This window comes from Bison bison, unplaced genomic scaffold (assembly GCF_000754665.1).
Source record: "Bison bison bison isolate TAMUID 2011002044 unplaced genomic scaffold, Bison_UMD1.0 scf7180017864309, whole genome shotgun sequence".
In the NCBI taxonomy this organism is placed as follows: Eukaryota; Metazoa; Chordata; class Mammalia; order Artiodactyla; family Bovidae; genus Bison; species Bison bison.
The window spans coordinates 2,436,014-2,456,989 of NW_011494881.1; the positions used below are offsets into that span (position 1 = coordinate 2,436,014).

The window sequence follows — 20,976 nt, forward strand, 5'->3', positions numbered from 1 at the left end:
TCATATGTTAGGGCTACTCTAGCAACTGAGGCCAATGATAAGCAACCTACTTATTCATATTTACTGCATGCCATAGGGTGCCAACATTATTGTGAGCCCCAAAATTTGTCATTCAACATACAAAATAAGCATGATTAGCACTATTATTTTCTGTCAACCTACAAAGCTGATCAATAATAGTTGATCTTTTATTACCATTATCAGATATTAGTCGCCTTATTATTTATCCTAGCAGATGAAATAGTGATTGACTGCAAAGTTTTTAATAGGCCAGAAAAATACAAAGAGCTATGAACTGCCAGTCACAGATCAGCTAGAGGATGTATTTCTACCATGTATCCAATAAAGCAAAATTTTTGTGCTACTTCTGACACAGAGTCCCTTCTCCTTATAAGGCTTCCAGTGAAGACTTAATACACCATGAAGCAACTCTCTTTAAGTTATTAGAAAGCTTTTTATATTAAATCTGAATCTGCATTTCTATGTATCACTTTGTTTTCTATTTCAGTCTTCATTTTGCCCCCGGAGGGAAGTTTATATGGTTTAGATACTTCATGCTGCCATATTCTCCCTAAGTTGTCTTTTTTCCACACTAAATATGCCCAGTTTTTCCAACCACCCTGAAAAATAATATGGTTTCCAACTCTACTTCATCCCAACTGCCATCTTTTAAATATATTTCAATTTGTCCAGGCCTCTTTTAACTATGGCTATCAAAAACAATGAAATAATTCAATAGTGCCTAATCCGTATAGAACACAAGATTATCAATTCATTGTTCTCAACATGTAAGACAACATGCTGAGTTATATTAATCCTTAAGTAAATTGTCATTCTTGGCTATTTTTCATGACAATTTTACCCTCCACTCTGTATTTGTCACTAACCAGCTATTGATGACTTTTCTAGTCTTTTTACTACTCTGAAACTAGAAGACTGAGACAATTTCTAAAGTCCTCATCGGCCCCAGCACTCTTTGATTTCATAATTTTATATGCTGCTTCTATTTGAGGGTGAGGAAGCAAACAATGCTGGGCCTATAATTTGAAACTAATTCTAAATATGTCACTGATTCAAGTGCTGGGAAAAAAAGCAAAGTAAACAACAAAACCTAATGTCTATAATAGAAGTATAATACAAAATTCCCAAGTGTTAAAAAAAAAGGTGATTCAGGATTGCTGATTATGTAAGCCAAAATGCTAGAACCTTGAAAGTTTATTCAATTTTATGACCATGTTGAATATCAATTATTAGTTTAAAAACTGAAGATAATTCCACTTCTCTAACATAAAATATTTTCTGCCTTCTGTGTAAGCCTTTGTTAAATTTTACAAGTTTGCTTTTTTTGTATTCTGAGGACACTATAAATTTTATTCTGAAAGACTTTAAGAGGATAGGAAATATTTTAAAACATTGTTGAAAGGCATCATATAGGTGTAATGTTAACTAAAGAAAAAAGGGTCTAATTTTCTTCAGAAAATTCCTCTGAAATGTTATATAGGACAAGTTCTATACACTCATTCATATATATATATATAAAAATATATATATGTTTTACAGTCACAAAAAAGAGGAAGCTTGGGATCTCCAATCACTTAAGACAACACAGAGTGTATCTTACTCTGAACAGGAGACTTTATTACACCAAACTTACCTCAGTTAATCCATGGTTGACATCCTAAGACGGCAGTGCAGAATGTAACAGTAATGAGGAAAGAGCAATGTTAGTGTCCAAATTTAACCATTTCTATTCAAAGTAGCATTTCATTTATTCTGCTACAGTAGAATATTGAATTAATGAAGTAGACCAAAATACATCTACAACAAAACTTACCCTTTCTACATATACCTTATATATCTAAAAATGTAGTAAGAGCTTTTTTCAGATATCTTGTGATCAGAAAATCACTGAGGCTTGAACATAATGAAATTTGGTTTCAGCAAGTAAGTACGTCATTTGCAGAATTTAAGCAGAACAGAAAAACTAATCTTACAACTAATTCGGTCTTGAAGAAATAATTTTATGGCCCAATTTCTCCACTTGGAAAATGGGAGAAAATATTCCTCAAAGACTTGGTTAATCTTGACAAAATGTTTGAAAAGTGTTTAGTAGATTAAAGAGCTACACGGAGAAAATAAGCCATAAGTTGTTATTCATCAGAAATAACCAGTGAAATGCAGGTATCTAAATACTAAGGATTCTTTAACATTAAATTAGCTTAAAATAGGAAGTACAAGACAGGGCATAGAGGTTGCTAAGTAGAAACAAGAAATGAAACGAGAGAGATATTCATGAAGGGTATAATAACGAAAATTATAATGAAAGCTTACCACTGCATTGACCAGAAATGTACAACACTTTCTTGAAAAAAGCTTTTGTGTATGTTTAGAGTGCAGACTCAAATAAAGGGTTAAAATCTCCAAAAGTATGTTACTAAATTTGTAGATGGTACCTTGTACAGTGAGGAGTTAATCTTACCCAAAGAGATCCTCTCCCAGTAGTCTGATTTTGCTCTGGAAGACAATCTATAGGACTTTTGAATTTCATACCTCAACAGGAGTATTACTGGTTGCCTGGAGACTCTGGGATATGTGGTTATCAGTTCTTACTGCAGAAGGGTTGGCAACTAAAGGCCAGCCATATAGGCAGTACGTGATGGAGCCTCAATAAAAACTCTGGGCACCAAGGTTCTAGTGAGCTGCCTTGGTTGGCAATACTCTGTATCACAAACAGATGCTAGGAAAGTAACTTGTCTATGATCCTCAGGGAGAGGAAGACTAAAGTTCAGTCTTTAGTACCTTTGCCAGACTCTACCCTACACACTTTTCCCCTTGGCTGATTTTAATCTGAACTCTCTCCTTATAATAAACTGTAAATGTCAATGTAATAGTTTCCAATTAGTTCTGTGAAGTTTTGTAGCAAATTATTGAACCTGAGAATGGTTCCAGGAATCTTCCAACCTCACAACTGGTATCAGAAGTGAGGGCAGTCTTTGTGAACTGTTCCCTCTAACTCTGCAGTTGGCTACATTCTTGCATATGCCTCAAGGGGTATCACTGGAAGCTTTAATATATTGGCAAACATTTAGGGTTTATTCACTATATTGTGCCAAATAAAGTCAAGACAGTATAAACATAAGTAAATATGACTTTAACTTCCTATTCTGAGAAAGATAAACATTTATAATTGTTTCTTTAATTTAAAAAACTCTGAGTACCAAATTATCACTACATATGCATCCCAGTGGCAGTATTAGCAGATATATTATAGAAGCTGTTCTGCAGAAAAAGCCATTTAGATTACACTCAGTTTAATTTAAAGCAATTTAACAGGAACACCTGAAATACTTATATAGTACTAAATGTATCTTGTGGGATGTTTTTAAAGTCCTACTACAACTAAGAAAGTGTGAGTAAGAAACACCTTTCCACATTTTTCTGATTACCTATGGCCAATCTGATAACTATGTTTCATACCTGGTATCATGGAAGATGGATTTTACTATTAATAATGAAACACTAACCTATATGTACTTTGTTGCTACACGTAAATAGAGAAAAATGCTAGGCATAACATTTTGCATTGGGAAGACTGTCAGAATTTACAGTGCAACTAAACCATAAGTCTGATTGTAGAGAGAGATGTAAGCTAGAAGAAATATGAAAAAATAATGGGATATGGATAACTTGGGAAAAGAAGAGAGATTATAAGACACCAAGCAAAATGATTTACCTAGGGAAGAAGCATCAAAGGAAAAACCAGATTAAGATCACTATTAGAAATTTCAATTTAAGTGTTAAGAAACCTAAGACAAAAGCTTAAACATTGAAAACAAAGTAAATACATACAAAAGCAAGGGTAAACTCCTCTGGGAAATGTCAGGATTGCAAAGTAGTTACTGTATTAGTTTCGAGTCTAACTGAGCCATAGTAGTATTTCCAAGGGAAATTTAAAAGAAAAACTAAGTGGTGGTAGTGGTGGGGTGGGGCAGGGGGGTGGTATGCGGACAGGATACTAGCAAAATATGTGTGGTCAACTAAAGGTCCATTGCTGAAAATCCATCGTATCATTTAACCCACAGTCTACTCTTGGCTCCAAATCCACATACCCAAGCACTATCTGTTGGCTGTTTGTCCACTGGGGCCCCTGAAATTAGGTCAAAGTATGCCTAATTTTAGTTACCCAATGTCCTAGAAACCCGAGTGAGAAAGGCATGAAGGAATGTTCAAAAGCCAGGGTCTCATTGTCTGAAGCAAACTTCATTAAGGCTGCTTTAAACATCAATAGTGAATGATAATTTACTTAGTTTTAGACAAAAAAAGATGCAATTCCTTGGTACGTTTTAGTTTCAACATATTACTTATGGCAAAACACTGTATCATTGCTGGTGGCATCATTATTTAAGGGTGAAACACAGAATAAGTATAAACAGAGGATACTGAAGTTACTGAAGTAATTCAAATAAATATGAAGTATTGGTGACTAGACAGAAGTATAAAAGATACTTCTAAAACATGAAGAAAATGAAAAATATACAAACATAATTTGGTAATTCAAGGCATAAGGAATCAGTCCAAGAATCCACAAAATATTAATGCCATTAAAGATTACAAGGGGGCTTAAAAAGCAAATGACAACATTCTGGGAAATATTATAACTACAAGGTTTATAATGCAAGGATTAAATGTATCACAAATATTAAAGTATGCAAATATACTTTAATTTCTTCATTTCATTAAATGAGGAAGAAGCTCAAACCCAGGAAGTACCAGCTGGTCTTCCCAGGTGTTACATCACGCTATCTTCCTGGTTTGCTGGTGACCATGTCATGTCATTAGCTCAGCATTGTCCATAGTTAAAGTATAAAACCTTAACTCCACAGAACAAATACAGTAATGACTTATAAACATGGCAAAATTAATACTGAAATAAAAGTTATGAATTAAAAATGTATAAAGTATAATATTAAAGACTAAAAATTTTACCAGTTTATCAAATATATTTAATTAGTACTTACTTGTATCTGACACAGACATACACAGTTCTTGAAATAAATGAATATACACTTTTAAAAATGCTTAACTTGATTCAATTATAACAGGCAAAGACTTAGCATAGACCTTTCTATACATTCACCAATTTTTACTAGACATATATTGATATTGTACAGTAACAAAAAGGATAAGAAAGGGAAGAAAAAGCAGCAAAAAGATTAGTTGTAACCACTAAAGTATTTTTGTCTTTTGACTATGCCTCACAGCTTACGGGAACCTAGTTCGATCAGGGATCGAACCCAGCCCTTGGCAGTGAAAACCCGAACCACTGGACCACTAGGGAATTTCCCACTAAAGTATTTTTAGAAACAATTTTAGAGCAAAGTTAAAAGAAGTAAGCAAATAAACTAAGAATAGTATCTAGAAAGTGGGGGGGGGGTGGACATCAAATAGCAGAAGATAAAGAGAAAACTCACATACCCTTTTATTTTGCCAAGAAACTATTTACTGTAGAGGGAGAAAAAGAGATAAAAAGCAAAAGGAATCCAACTGAAAAAAGTTTCATATCCTAATATCAGAGTCTGGAAAAACAAAACAGAGAAGCTTATATATTAATAGTAAGTGGCAGGAGTAGGAGATCAAGCAAAAACTTCACAGAAATGTGTAGAGGGAAACAGATGAAAGAGGATGGGAAAATAAGAGAGGATGAGGTGAAAAGTTAGTCTCAGCCATACAAAAGGACATTATAAGGGGTGCAAAAAATTCACAGAATTAGTTTTTAATGTTTAGAGACAAGGAAAGCATATACCTGATGCATTCTTAAAAGTATATACCAAATGGGTTTTTTTTGTTCTAGTTCTATTGAATTATAAATGACATATAGCTCTGTGTTAGTTTAAGGTTTATATACCTGATGGATGCTTAAAATACTTGACTGGGAAAGAAAATCTGAGAAAAAAAATCTCAACAGACTAGAGCATAAAGAGAAATATAATAAAAGCAATATAATAAAAGTGAAATAATCTTGTTGCAGTGTTTAGAACAAGGTGAAGTTTCACATACATATGTGTATATATTTTGTCTCTCTGGTGGCTCAGACGATAAGGAATCTGTTTGCAATGAACGAGACCTGGGTTCAATCTCTGCAACCGACTCCAGTATTCTTGCCTGGAGAATCCCATGAACAGAGGAGCCTGGGAGGCTACAGTTCATGGGGTTGCAAAGAGTCAGACATGACTGAGCAACTAAGCACAGCACAGCACAGTGCATATATTTACATAGATAAAATACATGTATATATAAAATTTATAGACATTTTTTTGTAATTCATAGTAACTATGTTCTATCAAGGAATATTTTAAACTTTCACACCAAAGGAATGGAATTATTTCAAGATCATAATTCTTGTTCAATAATGTTATACATATGTATGTTGTATAAAGTACATATATATGTGTATATATCTGTTGGTTATATAAATACACATACACATATCTGTATCATCACAAAATAACTTGGATCTTTAGGATAGACTCTTTACAACTTTACTAGCTTTACTTACAAGGCCCACATGATGTTCAACCTAGTGTCAACACTAGTAATGCAAGTATGAATTTTATTGAACAGTCTCAGGGAAAAAAAGCCTTTAGTGTTATATGTAAATGTGAAAGTGGTTTGAATTCTCCCACAGAATGCTCCTTCAGATATCACAATATAATTAATAAACTACTTGAGTTATTTAAAGACCTTCAAAGTAAATTGTCAGCCTTCTATTTCCAGAAGATCAGAAGAACCCAAATCATGGGTTCTAGATTCTGATTTCTAAGATATGATATTAAATCCACTGTGCCAATTAAAGAACAAGTTTCCACTGCCACAACCACATATTCAATACCAGTCTGTCTATAAATGGAGAAAAAGGAAAATCATGTGGTTGAAAGAGGAGAGTAACAGCAATTCTCAAGTATAGCAACTTGGAAAATCTTGAAATAAGATGGTCCTCTACTGTCTCCCTCTTACCAGAAAACAGTGGCATTGAAAGAGTTCCTAAGGAAATTCAATTTGATATCATCACAGTTATACACAAAGAGAAGTTTGGATATAAGCCTGTAAGGTTTAAAAGCAAACATTCAAACCACAGCTTTACCACAAAGCACAAGATTATTGCTACCTTAAAGGTTCTATTAGACTGGCATTTTCTCTTAACCTGTTCAGAACTGTTTTATAACCTACACACTAGGCAAAAATTCAGATGTCAAAGGACATCAGACCTAATTCACGGTGACCCAAGAGGATATAACTCTCCAGGAGAGAGTGAAATGCTTAGTGAAGTAAGTCAGACAGAAATACAAATACTGTATGATATAAGTTACATGTGCAATCTAAAAAACAGTACAACTGAATCTGTGCACAAAACAGAAAGAGATTCATATAGAAAACAAACTTATAGTTACCAAAGGGGAGGGAGTAGGAGGAACGAATTAGGAGTAGGGGATTATAGCTATAAATAACTACATAAAATAGATAAGCAACAAGGATTTATTATATACCACAAGGAATTAGATTTAATAAAAAAGAAAAACACAAAAAATGTTGAGATGATATAGGAACCTAAGTGCTCTTATGTTACACTCCTTTCTTAGCATAATCAGGTTGTGAGCAGAGATTCCTGATCAAGACAACATAATCATCCTCCATACTAAAATAATAACCTCATTTTAAAATTTGTAGTGTTATAATTAATTTACAAATGTGTTATGGCTTTAGAATTCTTTTAAAAGCTAAGAACCAGGAGCTTAGAACTAGTTTAGTATTTGTATACATTTAAATAAGATGGTCATAAACAGGGTAAGTGAACATTAAGCTTCTTAAAGGAATTGTTTTATTTTAAAAGGAGTCTATGTATTAATGCAGTCTCAAAAACACTGCTCAAAGACCAAGGTTACCGAGGTGGTATGTCAGAGTTTACATGCAAATTCTTAGAATGAAAAAAAAAAGTTTACTGTCTGAATCATCAGTGTCCCTCATGGTAAATAATTTTAATTCCTTTTACAATAAATACTTATTAAACCTGAAATCTGCATTCACTCAAAGATGAAATATGACACTTCAAACAAGTCTTGCAGAGGGAAAATTAATAACCTCAAGAAATATGGTTTTTCTCCTGTCGTAGGAGTTCTCTGGAGGAAGAATGTGAAAAGCTTTATCTAGATGAGAGTTTTAGTTAAAACAGGGAAGGAAAAAGGAAATATTTATTCAAAGCTTTCCAGAAGTCAAGGATTTTCTTTTTAAAAAAACTGCTGTCCCTTGACTCCAGCTATAGCTCTACTTTTCTTACCCCCTCCTCTCAAGTGCAGAACTCTGTCAAAGTACTGCCTATGAATGCTGTTCCCTATTCCTCACCCCTAAATTTCTCTTATGCATAACTTACCCTAGACTGGCATTATCAAGGTTACCAGTGACCTTCATGAAACCAAATTCACTGCTCAATCCCATGGTTTTATCGTGTTTCTCAACAGCATTCAATACAGATTTCTGCTTCCCTTTTCCAGTTTCCACAACACTACTCTAGTTTTCCTTCTACCTTTCATCTCATTTGTTGTCCTTTCCTCATTTCATATCCATCAATAATTCTTGTCCCTTTTACATCCAGAGGTACTCAAGACCATTTATTTCCTCCTTTCATTATACAACTACCAACCATGGCCAAACTCATCATTTTCTCTCCCCTAACCTACTAAAACTATCTTCTAACTAGTCTCCCTTTAAATTTTTGTTCCATCCCCCTCATTCCAACCTCCACACAGCTGACAGGGTAGTTATTTCAAAATATAAACTACACTGTACAATATTCACCTTAGGTTCACCAGCATTCCAACAGCTAACCATAACACTTCAGATAAAATCTGTATTTCTGATCTTAACCTACTAAACTTTCCATGATCTGGCACCTGCACGTTTCTCTGATTGTTTCTCAGAACTCTCCCCATTCCCTTATTTTTAGCCATGTGTGTGCTCAGTCTCTCAGTTATGTACAACATTTTGCAACCCCAGGGACTGTAGCCTGCCAGGCTCCTCTGTCCATGGGATTTCCCAGGCAAGAACACTGGAGTGGGTTACCATTTCTTACTCCAGGGACCTTCCCAACCCCGAGATCAAACCAGTGTCTCTTTTGTCTCTTGCATTGGTAGGTGGAGTCCTTACCACTGCGCCACCTTGGAAGCCCATTTTATACTGGCCTTTTTCTATCCTTCAAACATATCAAACTTGTTCTCACCTAAGGTCTTTTACTAGATACTGATTTTTCCTGAAATTTTCCTTGCACTGATCTTACATGGCTGCTTTTTCTCATTTAGATAACAGATAATACTTCATTAGAAAAGACTCTTCTGATTACCCAACTGCAAGAAAGCATCCAGTCTTTACTACCTTCTCTTATTTTCATCCTCTATATAGTGTACATTATTAGTTTTTATGGCAGGAGAAGAGGGGTGCACATTACCTGATTACTATTCATCTTGCCTACTAGATTATAAGTTTCATGAGAACAGGCCTTATCCATCTGGTTCAGCACTGTATTTCTAATACCTAAATAAGTGCTTGTCACATGTGTTTTCAGTTGCTCAGTCGTGTCTGACTCTTCTCGGCCTGTCAGACTCCTCTGTTCATGGAATTTTCCAGGAAAGAAGCATGGATTGGGGGTGCCATTTCTTACACCAGGGGATCTTCCCAACTCAGGGGCTGAACCCTCGTCTCTTGCACCTTCTGCACCGGCACGCGGATTCTTTTACACTAGCACCACCTCGGAAGCCTGTCTGTTACACAGGAGATTCTTACTAAGTATTTGCTGAATAAGCAAATGGATAGACGTAAATCTGTAGGATGGTTGTAAACTTGACTGAGCCTCCTAGTGATTCTGGGGAAAATAATCGACAAGTCTGTCCCAATGAAGATCTAAGTACCTAGGAAGTCTTTGCTAGGTTCTAGAAAGTGTTCAAGATGTTCTGGAAGTAACCTTATTCCTATAGGGAAGAGTACCCTAAAAAGAGCATACAGTAAACTGCACTGCTATTCAAAAACTACTGTACTTTCTAAGGGCCTACAAGACATATATGAGACACTATAAAAAGTACAGGTGAATAAATTGACAGAGTGCCTATTCACAAAGAGCTTGCAGTTGGTACCTAGCAACCAATGAAAGGCCTTGCTAGAATTCAGTTCAGTTCAGTCCTCAGTCACGTCTGACTCTTTGCGACCCCATGGACTGCAGCATGCCAGGCTTCCCTGTTTATCACCAACTCCTGGAGTTTACTCCAACTCATGTCCATTGAGTCAGTGATGACAACCAACCATCTCACCTCTGTCCCCTTCTCCTCCTGCCTTCAATCTTTCCCAGCATCAGGTTCTTTTCTGATGAGTCAGTTCTTAAATCCGGTGGCCAAAGTATTAGAGCTTTAGCATCAGTCCTTCCAATGAATATTCAAGACAGATTTCTTTTAGGATTGACTGGTTTGATCTCCTTGTAGTGCAAAGGACTCTCAAGAGTTTTCTCCAAAACCATAGTTCAAAAGCATCAATTCTTTGGTGCACAACCTTCTTTATGGTCCAATTCTCATACCCATACATGACTACTGAAAAAACCATAGCTTTGACTAGACAGACCTTTGTCAGCAAAGTAATGTCTCTGCTTTTTAATATGCTCTCTAGGTTGGTCATAGCTTTTCTCCCAAGGAGCATGCATTTTTTAATTTCATGGCTGCAGTCACCATCTGCAGTGATTTTGGAGGCCAAGAAAAGTCTGCCACTGTTCCCACTGTTTCCCCATCTACTTGTCATGAAATCTTGGGACCAGATGCCATGATCTTTGCTTTTTTAATGTTGAGTTTTAAGTCAGCTTTTTCACTCTCCTCTTTCACTTTCACATCAGGTGGCCAAAGTATTAGAGCTTTAGCATCAGTCCTTTCAGTAAATATTCAGGACTGATTTCTTTTAGGATTGACTGGTTTGATCTTCTTGCAGTCTAAAGGACTCTGAATAGTCTTCTCCAACACCACAGTTCAAAAGCATCAGTTCTTTGGTGCTCAGCCTTCTTTACAGTCCAACTCTCACATCCATACCTGACTACTGAAAAAAAACCATAGCTTTGACTAGACGGACCTTTGTCGAACCTTTGCTTCTTGACCTGCACACAGGTTTTGCAGGAGGCAGATAAGGTGATCTGCTATTCCCATCTCTTGAAGAATTTTCCAGTTTGTTGTGAGCCACACTAATGAGGCTCTTTAGTTCCTCTCAGCTTTCTGCCATAAGGGTGGTGTCATTTGCATATCTGAGGTTACTGATATTTCTCCTCGCAATCTTGATTCCAACTTATGCTTCATCCTGTCCAGCATTTCACATGATGTTCTCTGCATATAAGTTAAATAGGCAGGGTGACAATATACAGCCTTGATGTACTCCTTTCTCAGTTTGGAACCTGTCCATTGTTCCGTGTCTGATTCTAATTGTAGCTTCTTGACCTGCATACAGGTTTTGCAGGAGGTAGGTAAGGTGGTCTGCTATTCCCATCACTTGAAGGATTTTCCAGTTTGTTGTGATCCACACAGTCAAAAGGCTTTAGCATAGTCAATGAACCAGAAGGAGATGTTTTTCTGGAATTTTCTTGCTTTTTCAATGTTACAACGGATGTTGGCAATTTGATCTCTGATTCCTCTGCCTTTTCTAAATCCAGCTTGAACATTCGGAATTTCTCAGTTCATGTACTATTGAAGCCTGGCTTGGAGAATTTTGAGCATTACTTTGCTAGTGTATGAGATGAGTGTAATTGTGCGGTAGTTTGAACATTCTTTGGCATTGCCTTTCTTTGGGATTGGAATGAAAACTGACCTTTTCCAGTCCAGTGGCCACTGCTGAGTTTTCCAAATTTTTGGCATATTGAATGCAGCACTTTCACAGAAGCATCTTTTAGGATTTGAAATAGCTCAACTGGAATTCAATCACCTCCACTAGCTTTGTTTGTAGTGATGCTTCCTAAGGCCCACTTGACTTTGTACTTCAGGATGTCTGGCTCTAGGTGAGGGATCACACCCTTGTGGTTATCTGGGTCATGAAGATGACCTTTTTTGTATATTCTTCTGTGTATTCTTGCCACCTCTTCTTAACATCTTCTGCTTCTGTTAGGTCCATACCATTTCTGTCCTTAACTGTGCCCATCTTTGCATGAAATGTTCCCTTGAAGAGATCTCTAGCCTTTCTCATTTTATTGTTTTCCTCTATTCCTCTGCACTGATCACTTAGGAAGGCTTTCTTATCTCTCTGTGCTTTTCTTTGGAACTCTGCATTCCGACGTGCATATCTTTTCTTTTCTCCTTTACCTTTAGCTTCTCTTCTTTTTTCAGCTATTTGTAAGGCCCTCTCAGACTACCATTTTGCCTTTAGCATTTCTTGGTGATGGTTCTGATCACTGCCTCCTGTGTAATGTTATGTACATCCGTCTTGTACATCTATTATGTACGTAGTTCTTCAGGTATTCTATCAGATCTAATCCCTTGAATCTATTTGTCACTTCCATTGTATAATCATAAAGGGTTTAATTTAGGTCATACCTGAATGGTCTAGTGGTTTTCCCTACTTTCTCCTATGTAAGTCTGAAGTCTGCAGTAAGGAGTTCATGATCTGAGCCACAGTTAGCTCCTGGTCTTGTTTTTGCTGACTGTTTAGAGCTTCTCCATCTTCGAATGCAAAGAATATAATCAATCTGATTTCGGTACTGACCATCTGGTGATGTGCATGTATATTCTCTTGTGTTGTTGGAAGAGGGTGTTTGCTACGACCAGTGCGTTTTCTTGGCAAAACACTATTAGCCTTTGCCCTGCTTCATTCTGTACTTGAGGCCCAAACTTGCCTGTTACTCCAGGTATCTCTTGACTTCCTACTTTTGCATTCCAGTCCCCTATGATTAAAAGGACATCTTTTTTTTTGGTGTTATTTCTAGAAGGTCTTGTAGGTCTTCATAGAACTGTTCAACTTCAGCTTCTTCAACATTAGTAGCTGGGGTTCAGACTTGGATTACTGTGATCTTCAATGGTCTGCCTTAGAAACGAACAAAGATCATTCTGTCATTTTTGAGATTGCACCCAAGTACTGCATTTCGGACTCTTTCATTGACTATGAGTGCTACTCCATTTCTTCTAAGGGATTCTCTCCCACAGTTGTAGATATAACGGTCATCTGAATTAAATTTGCCCATTCTGGTCCATTTTAGTTCACTGATTCCTAAAACGTCGATGTTCATTCTGGCCATCTCCTGATCGACCACTTGCAATTCACCTTGACTCATGGACCTAACATTCCAGGTTCCTATGCAATATTGCTCTTTATATCATCGGACTTTACTTCCATCACCAGTCACATCCACAACTGAGTGGTATTTTCACTTTGGCTCAGCCTCTTCATTCTTTCTGGAGTTATTTCTCCACTGTTCTCCAGCAGCATACTGGGCAACTACCAACCTGGAAGTCCATCTTTTAGTGTCATATCCTTTTGCCTTTTCATATTGTTTATGGGGTTCTCAAGGTAAGAATACTGGTGGGCGGGGCCAAGCTCAGCAAATCTTTAATCCAATTTTCTGTTAATGGGTGGGGCTGTGTTCCCTCCCTCAGGCCAAATTATGGTAGGGGTAACTGTGGTGAAGTGAAGTGAAGTGAAGTCGCTCAGTCGTGTCCAACTCTTTGTGACCCCAGGGACTGTAGCCTACCAGGCTCCTCTGTCCATGGGATTTTCCAGACAAGAATACTGGCGTGGGTTGCCATTTCTTTCTCCAGGGTATCTTCCCAGCCCAGGGATCGAACCCGGGTCTCCTGCATTGCAGGCAGACACTTTCACCATCTGAGCCCTCAAAAGGACTTATACCAGCATACCACAACTCCCAGGACTGATGTGTTCAGTGTCCTACACCCCACAGCAGGCCACTGTAGACCCACACCTCCACCGAGACTCCTGGACAGTCACAGGCAAGTCTGGCTCAGTCTCTTGTGGGGTCACTGCTCCTTTCTCCTTTCTAGAACTGCTATATGCATATTACTTAAAGTATCTGCTTCACAGATGATAAAGTTGGCCTTAAGTATATTACAAAGGTCAGCAAATAAGAGTATTAAACCTGTTTTATATCTAGCTGCTTATCCAATTTTATACTGAAATTTCACATGACTAATTAAAGTTTTATAAGACTATGTTATTATTTTTATGTTTTTTGGACCACACAGATCTTTGGAGATCTTAAGTTTCCTGACCAGGAACTGAACCCACACACCCTGGGATGAAAATGTGGAGTCTTAACCATGGGATCACCAGGGAAGTCCCTATGCTATTATTTTAATAGAACATTAAGTGTCTAGTCATTAGAGATTTAGCCACATGGAAAGAAATATGTACACTTGTGGATGTACAACAAAAAACTGAAATCAAATTAAAAACATAAAAGATGGGGGAAAAAGAAAGAATTAATGGTCACACAGGTCTCTTCTGGTAGTTCTGAGGCACTGATATCAAAATTTTAATATATTCTTAGAATTCAAGTATCAGCACTCCAGTACTCTCAGCATTAGAGAATTAAGAGACAACCTCATAGAAAATAAATAAGACTTAAAATCTAAGTCATATTTGCATTTTTCTATAAAAAACTATAATCTATGTCTTTAGTTTGGCTTTATATAAAAATTGAATACTTACTTATAAACACTGCATAATATATATATATAGCTGCTATTTTGCAATATGTTTTTATTTAAAAAATGAGTTCTGGATAAAAGCTCTGCTATTTCAATAATATACAATTGTTCACTTTGTATTAGAACAAATGATACAAAAAAAAAGAAATCATAAAATGCAATAAGTAACATACCATTCCATAGGCCTGCTGTTGGACCCAGATGATATAATCATTCCGTATGTCTATCAATTCTTGTACTTCATGTATATAAAATTTATCATATTGAATAATCTGTCCAGATTTCTCATTCACCTACAAAAAAAAAATGTAATTAACATTAAATTTAACCAGTACCTAAGAAAGAGACTGAAAAGTATTTAAATAGAAAAAGGTTTGATATTTCTTAGCTATTTTCTCTTCCTATAAAAAATAATTTACTGAGTGCCTACCATATGTAAAATGCTAAGTGCTATGAGAAATACAAAGATTTATAAGATGTGATATCTGTATTTAGTACCTCAAAATCAAGTAAAAAAAAATATTTATGTAACACCACATGAGCTATACCATTAAATATACATATATATATATATAAAATACAAACTAGAAACTATAAAGTCTTCTGATTGAGAATGGAACTTAAATAATAGTAAGAATAGCTAAAGCCCCAAAATCTGAATGTAAACTCCCCCTTCATCTTTGGCTAACTCTTAAACCATGAAAGCACAAGTGAGACTTGGTGGGGGATACCCCAAAAGAAAGCATCAACTTTCTGAGACTACTCAGAGCAGATTTCAAGACAAGCATTTCCAGAGGGAAAAAGGCCCATTTAATAATGCTAAAAGAATTCATTTATCAAGAAGTCATGACAATCCCAGGGCTTCCCTGGTAGCTCAGTAGTAAAGAATTTGCATACCAGTGCAGGAGGCCCGGGTTTGATCCCTGATCCAGGAAGATCCCACAGGCCAAGGAGCAGCTAAGCCTGTGCACCACAACTGCTGATCCCGTGCTCTAGAGCCTGCAAGCTGCAACTACTGAAGCCCAAGCACCTAGAGCCGATGTTTTGCAACAAGAAAAGCCATCCCAACAAAACTGGAGAGTTACCACCACCACCCCCCACCCACCGCTTGCCGCAACTAGAGAAAGTCCACAAGCAACAACAAAGACTCAGGTCAGTCAAAAATAAATAATTAGACTGGCTTGAATCCTGAAACTAACAACCACACAAGATGTATACAAATTTACAGGAATAAATTCAGCTTTTACTATTTTACAGACATTCAAAATTTGTGAGACATATCCAAAGTCAGATAAGTAAACAAAACAAAAGACACATAAAAAAAGTGAAAAAGCAATCAACAGAGCCAGACTCAGAGATGACCTAGAGGTTGCAGTAAGTAGACAGGTGCTTTAGGAAGATATTTTGAACTTATTGAAAATAAAAACAAAACATATCAAAATTTGTGGAATGCTGGTAAAGCAGAGCATAGAAGGAAACTGATAGCATTTAATGATCATGCTAAAATAAAAGGTTTAAAATCAATAAGCCTAATAAGCTTCAGCTCAGGAATTCCCTGGTGGTCTAGTGGTTAGGACACGGTGCTTTCACTGCCACAGACTGGGTTCAATCTTACCAACTGTGTGGTATTGCCCCCCCCAAAAAAAAAATTCTTAGCTTTAAGAACCTAGAAAATGATCAAATTAAGGACAATCAAGTAGAGGAAAAGAAAGATAAGAAATACAAAATACTATAGTTTTTAAATCTAATATTATTAATAAATATTTACATTTTTCAAAAGAAAAGTCCAGGCCAAGATGGCTTCACTGGTGAATTCTATCAAAAATTTAATAATACCAATCTTAAACTCAGAACACAGAGAAAGAGGGGTCATTTCTTAATTCATTTTATGACCCTGATGCTAAGAAACTGATGAGAAACAAAATTTATCCAATCAACATCCCTAATGAACACGGACACAAAACCCTCAACAAAATATGAGCAAATTAAATCCAACAATATATATAATATAAAATGTCCAAGTGGAGTTTATCCCAGGAATGCACTATTGATTCAACTAACACAAATGAATTTCACTACATTTCAGGGAGAAAAAATAATAATAATTTGTTCATCTCAACAGACGCAGGAAAAAAGCATCTAACAAAGTTCAACGTCCCTTCATAATAACAACTCTCAGCAAACCAGAAATAAAAAGGAAGTTCTTCAAACAGATAAAGCTCACCTTAAAATCAAAATATAAACTCTACAGCTAATATCATGCTTATGAGTAAAACATTAAAAACTTTCTAAGATGAAGACTTAGACAAGAATTGTCCACTGCAACCGTTTATATTCAACATTGCACTGGGAAGTCTTAGCCAATTAAATAAGGAAAGAAAATATCATGACTGTATACATTAAAAGGAAAGAAAATATCATGACTGTATACATTAAAAATGCAAATGAATCTAGGACAGAACTATTAATTTACCAAGGTCACAGAGTACAAGGTGAAACTTCAACTGAATTTCTCCACATGAGCAACAAAACTAAATTTCTCCATACTACTAACAATCAAAAATGATTTTAATTATCATTTACAATAGCATAAAAAACATTAAAAATAGAGTCGAGCAGTTATAACAGAAACCACACAGTTCACAAAGTAGAAAACATTACTATCTAAACTTCCACAGAAAAAGTTTACAACTCTTGCCTTACAGCTTAACTCTTACTGCTACTAAAAGAGAAAATAAACCCAGCAATTATACACAAAAATTCATTGGCTTTTCCTTCTCCAATATTTATGTGCTGTTGTTGTTGTTTAATCACTAAGTTGTGTCCAACTCTTTTGTGATCCCATGGACTGTAGTCTGCCAGACTTCTCCGTCCATGGGATTTCCCAGACAAGAATACTAGAGTGGGCTGCCATTTCCTTCTCCAGGGGATCTTCCAGATGCAGTGTCTCCTGCAAATCTTTACTACTGAGCCACCTAGGTAGCCCAATATTCATCTGCAGAAACTACTAAATATATACCTTAACTATTACATTGGACTCTTTAAAAATTTAATGATATTTGTTGAAAATGATCCACATCCTACTGACCTCTGATGTATTTTTATCTGAAATATTTATTTTAAAAGGTAAACTGCAATTTCCCTCACCAGTAGCAACCAGTGTTTACAGCTTTTATATCATGTAGACATGACATGTTTTTGATAAGAAATGCTATGTTAGAATGTGTGTATATTTCCCCTCAGTTGTGTCTTTCTCTTTGCAACTCACTCGACTGTAGCCTGCCAGGCTCCTCTGTCCATGGAATTTTCCAGGCAAAAATACTGCAGTGGGTTGCCATTTCCTACTCCAGGGATCTAACCCATGTCTCGTGGGTCTCCTGCTTTGGTGGGTGAATTCTATACCACTGAGCTGCCTCAGAAGACCGTCAAGTTAGAATAAAAACTAACGATTTAGAAATCAGGTTTCATGCAGGAACAAATTTCAGTCAAACTTAAGACTTTGGGGGAAATGATGGTTAATGGTTAATTCAGTCACAATGATTTAATAACTAAAGACAAAATCAGTTGTTAAGTCTTTTAAAAAGAGAGAAATATTTAGGCACTGAATAGAAGACCGATCCAAAAGACCTGTATACAGATTTACATATAAAGTCCACAGTTTTTAAAAATATACATAAAAATACATTTGTATGGAAGGTAAAATTGACAAGACATTATTTTCTTCAGGAAGTCTTCTTTAATTCTTTTGAGTTATGTGCCCTCCTATGTGTTTCACAGCACCCTTCCTTTTGCTTAATCTAGCACTTACCGTGCTATATCAAAAACAATTATTTATTTGTATTATACAACTGTTCTATATTTATAATCTTAACAAGGGAAGAAATCACATCTTTTTCTTATAACTGCATCACTAATGTTTATAACTGCACCATAATAAGCACACAGTAGGCACTCAGTAAATGTTTGTAAAATAAATTTTAAAAATTACATGACAGAAGTTCAAAACCTACACACTCAATACTGCTGTCTAAAATGTAAAAAACAGAAACTAAATGTGTGTGATCATAATGCTTCATATATTAATTACAGTTTAGTACTCTCATTTATAAACCTGAGTTCAGAGGTGGTATATGGTATGTAAACACATGCCTTATTTGTTTGGGTTTAAGGGTTCCTTGAAAAAAAATTTTTTTTGATAATCACTGACTTAGAGGGTTAGCATGATATGCAGCACTTAGGCTAGTCAGACCAAGTAAGTCTTTTCTTTTGGCCTATTAGTGTCTCTATAATGTACTGTGTGAAAACTCAGAAACTACCCAATTTCTTGCCAGCAAATTCATTTATCTGGTAACACATTCATTCCTGACAGCAGGTACCAAAATTATCTTTCTTGTGATGCCATTTGGAGCACTGGGAGTGATTTCTAATTCAAAAGCTTTCCAAAGGACATGACATAAGGGAGGAACAAGTCATTTATATATCCTGAAAAGATCAGGAGAAATACAGACCAGTTCTACAGTTCTTAATCCTGTTCCAGATTTGGTCAGGAAGGAAATCCTTTTAGGAAACTTCTCCTAATTCTTAACTATGGAGCAGAGAGAAGAAATATATACAGCTGTCAGACATAAGGTGTCTTCTAAAACACAAATCTCTGATAAGCAATTTAGGTTCCACTATAGATGAAAATAAATCATCCCTGACAATTATCTATGACAGGTTAGGACCAAGTAAAGTTTTCTCCAAAGTAAGAGGTAAAAGAAAGGTAAGTGATTGCCCTAAGAACTCTCACTAAGAGATGCCTAAGAAACTGATAACATTACTACCCTACTTTTGAGTATGTAACAATTTCAAACAGGAACTCAAGTTCCTCATTATCAAATAAATTGAGTTAAAAGCTGCAGTTTCCCATTCAAACAGTGGTGGCAACAAAATCTCTGCCTTATGAATGTATAGTATTTGTATATATATTCCATAATCTAAACAACACATCAATCCTGGGAAACCAGCAGGCCATTATTTCAATCCTTATTTTATAGATAACTATCTGCAAATGCGATAAAGAGAAAGAAGACTTGTTCAAAATCACATTGATAAGAAGCAGCATAGAGGGAATTAGAATTAGTCTTTTTAACAATTCAATGCTATCTACAATTATGGAAGTATAAGCCTCCAGACTGAGGCATAAAACAAAACCAAATCCCCTTCTAAACAAGTTATATTACCATATCTACTGATACAGAAGTACACTAGAAACATCAGGGACTTTAGAAATAGATTTGTATTTCAATTCTGCTACTTACTGGTTTATGACCTTTGATACTCAGATTAAGGGGCAAGATATAACTATAAAAAGTTAAATGAGGAATTCATGTAAAGTGCTCACATGAATTAATGTACAAGGGAGGTTTTTCATCTTGTCTACCTCATGTAACTTCATATAACTTTTTGAACTTATTTTCCTTTCCCTTTCAGCTAGCAATAATTTAGGATCCTAGTTCCAGCACGGCTCCGTCAAAAAGGTCTCTGGACACAGAACCCCATAGGGTTCTCTTCAATAGAGACTGGGGCTTCTGAGCTACGCACATAAGTTACTAGCTGAAGTTCTGTCTGTAATTATGAAAGACAATTTCATAATTTCCTTTCCTTTTCACTTGTGGAAATTCCAATTTCCCTTCCCTTTCACTTGTGGAAAAAAACAGCTAAGGGAAAAAAAAAATTTTTAAGAGGTAATAAAGATAACCAGACAAGGAAGAGGGGAAGTGAATAATTAATTACTTGGGAAAAAGGTCCTGCTGACAAAGGATGGTTCACTGAAATAGGAGGAAAAGAAGAGTCCAGAGGAAGGAAAGAATCTAATCACTCACTTAAATCCTAGGCAAAAGGCATACAGAAAAGCAGAGACCCATATCATGAAGACAGAAGATCTTAAAAGCAGTTTACTGCAGAATCCAGTTTACCCTAAAGTGCTGCAAGAAAGCCTTGGACTAGGGAAGGCAAACATAATAATAACTTATTTCCCCCTAAGAAAAAAAATGGCTATCATAGCCTCAGCTATAGTAAGAGAAATGACTTGTTTTTCAGAAGAGCTTGGAAATACTAAATACAAAAGAAAAAAAGTTCAAGAAGTAGTAGAGAAAGGATCATTAAATGAACCAGGAACTTCATTAAAAGAATAAAAAGGAAAAAAAAAATCGTCCGTATGGGCTCTTTCTTACAGAGAACACAAGGCTTGTTTCCTTTACCCTTTATCACTAAC

The 20,976-nt window shown here is 36.0% G+C and overlaps 1 protein-coding gene across 3 annotated transcripts in view; it reads right to left on the bottom strand.

Annotated features, from left to right (window-relative positions):
- The window catches only part of HERC4 (HECT and RLD domain containing E3 ubiquitin protein ligase 4), a 127,980-nt gene that overhangs the window by 23,790 nt on the left and 83,214 nt on the right, over positions 1 to 20,976 (bottom strand). For 2 of the 3 annotated variants that reach the window (XM_010852153.1, XM_010852155.1), the window contains 2 exons: positions 14,894 to 15,013; positions 1,655 to 1,678 (listed from right to left, as the gene is read on the bottom strand). In XM_010852153.1, coding sequence (XP_010850455.1) covers positions 1,655 to 1,678; positions 14,894 to 15,013 — 144 coding nt within the window. The remainder of the gene's footprint in view (positions 1 to 1,654; positions 1,679 to 14,893; positions 15,014 to 20,976) is intronic. The other variant, XM_010852154.1, reaches the window with a different exon arrangement.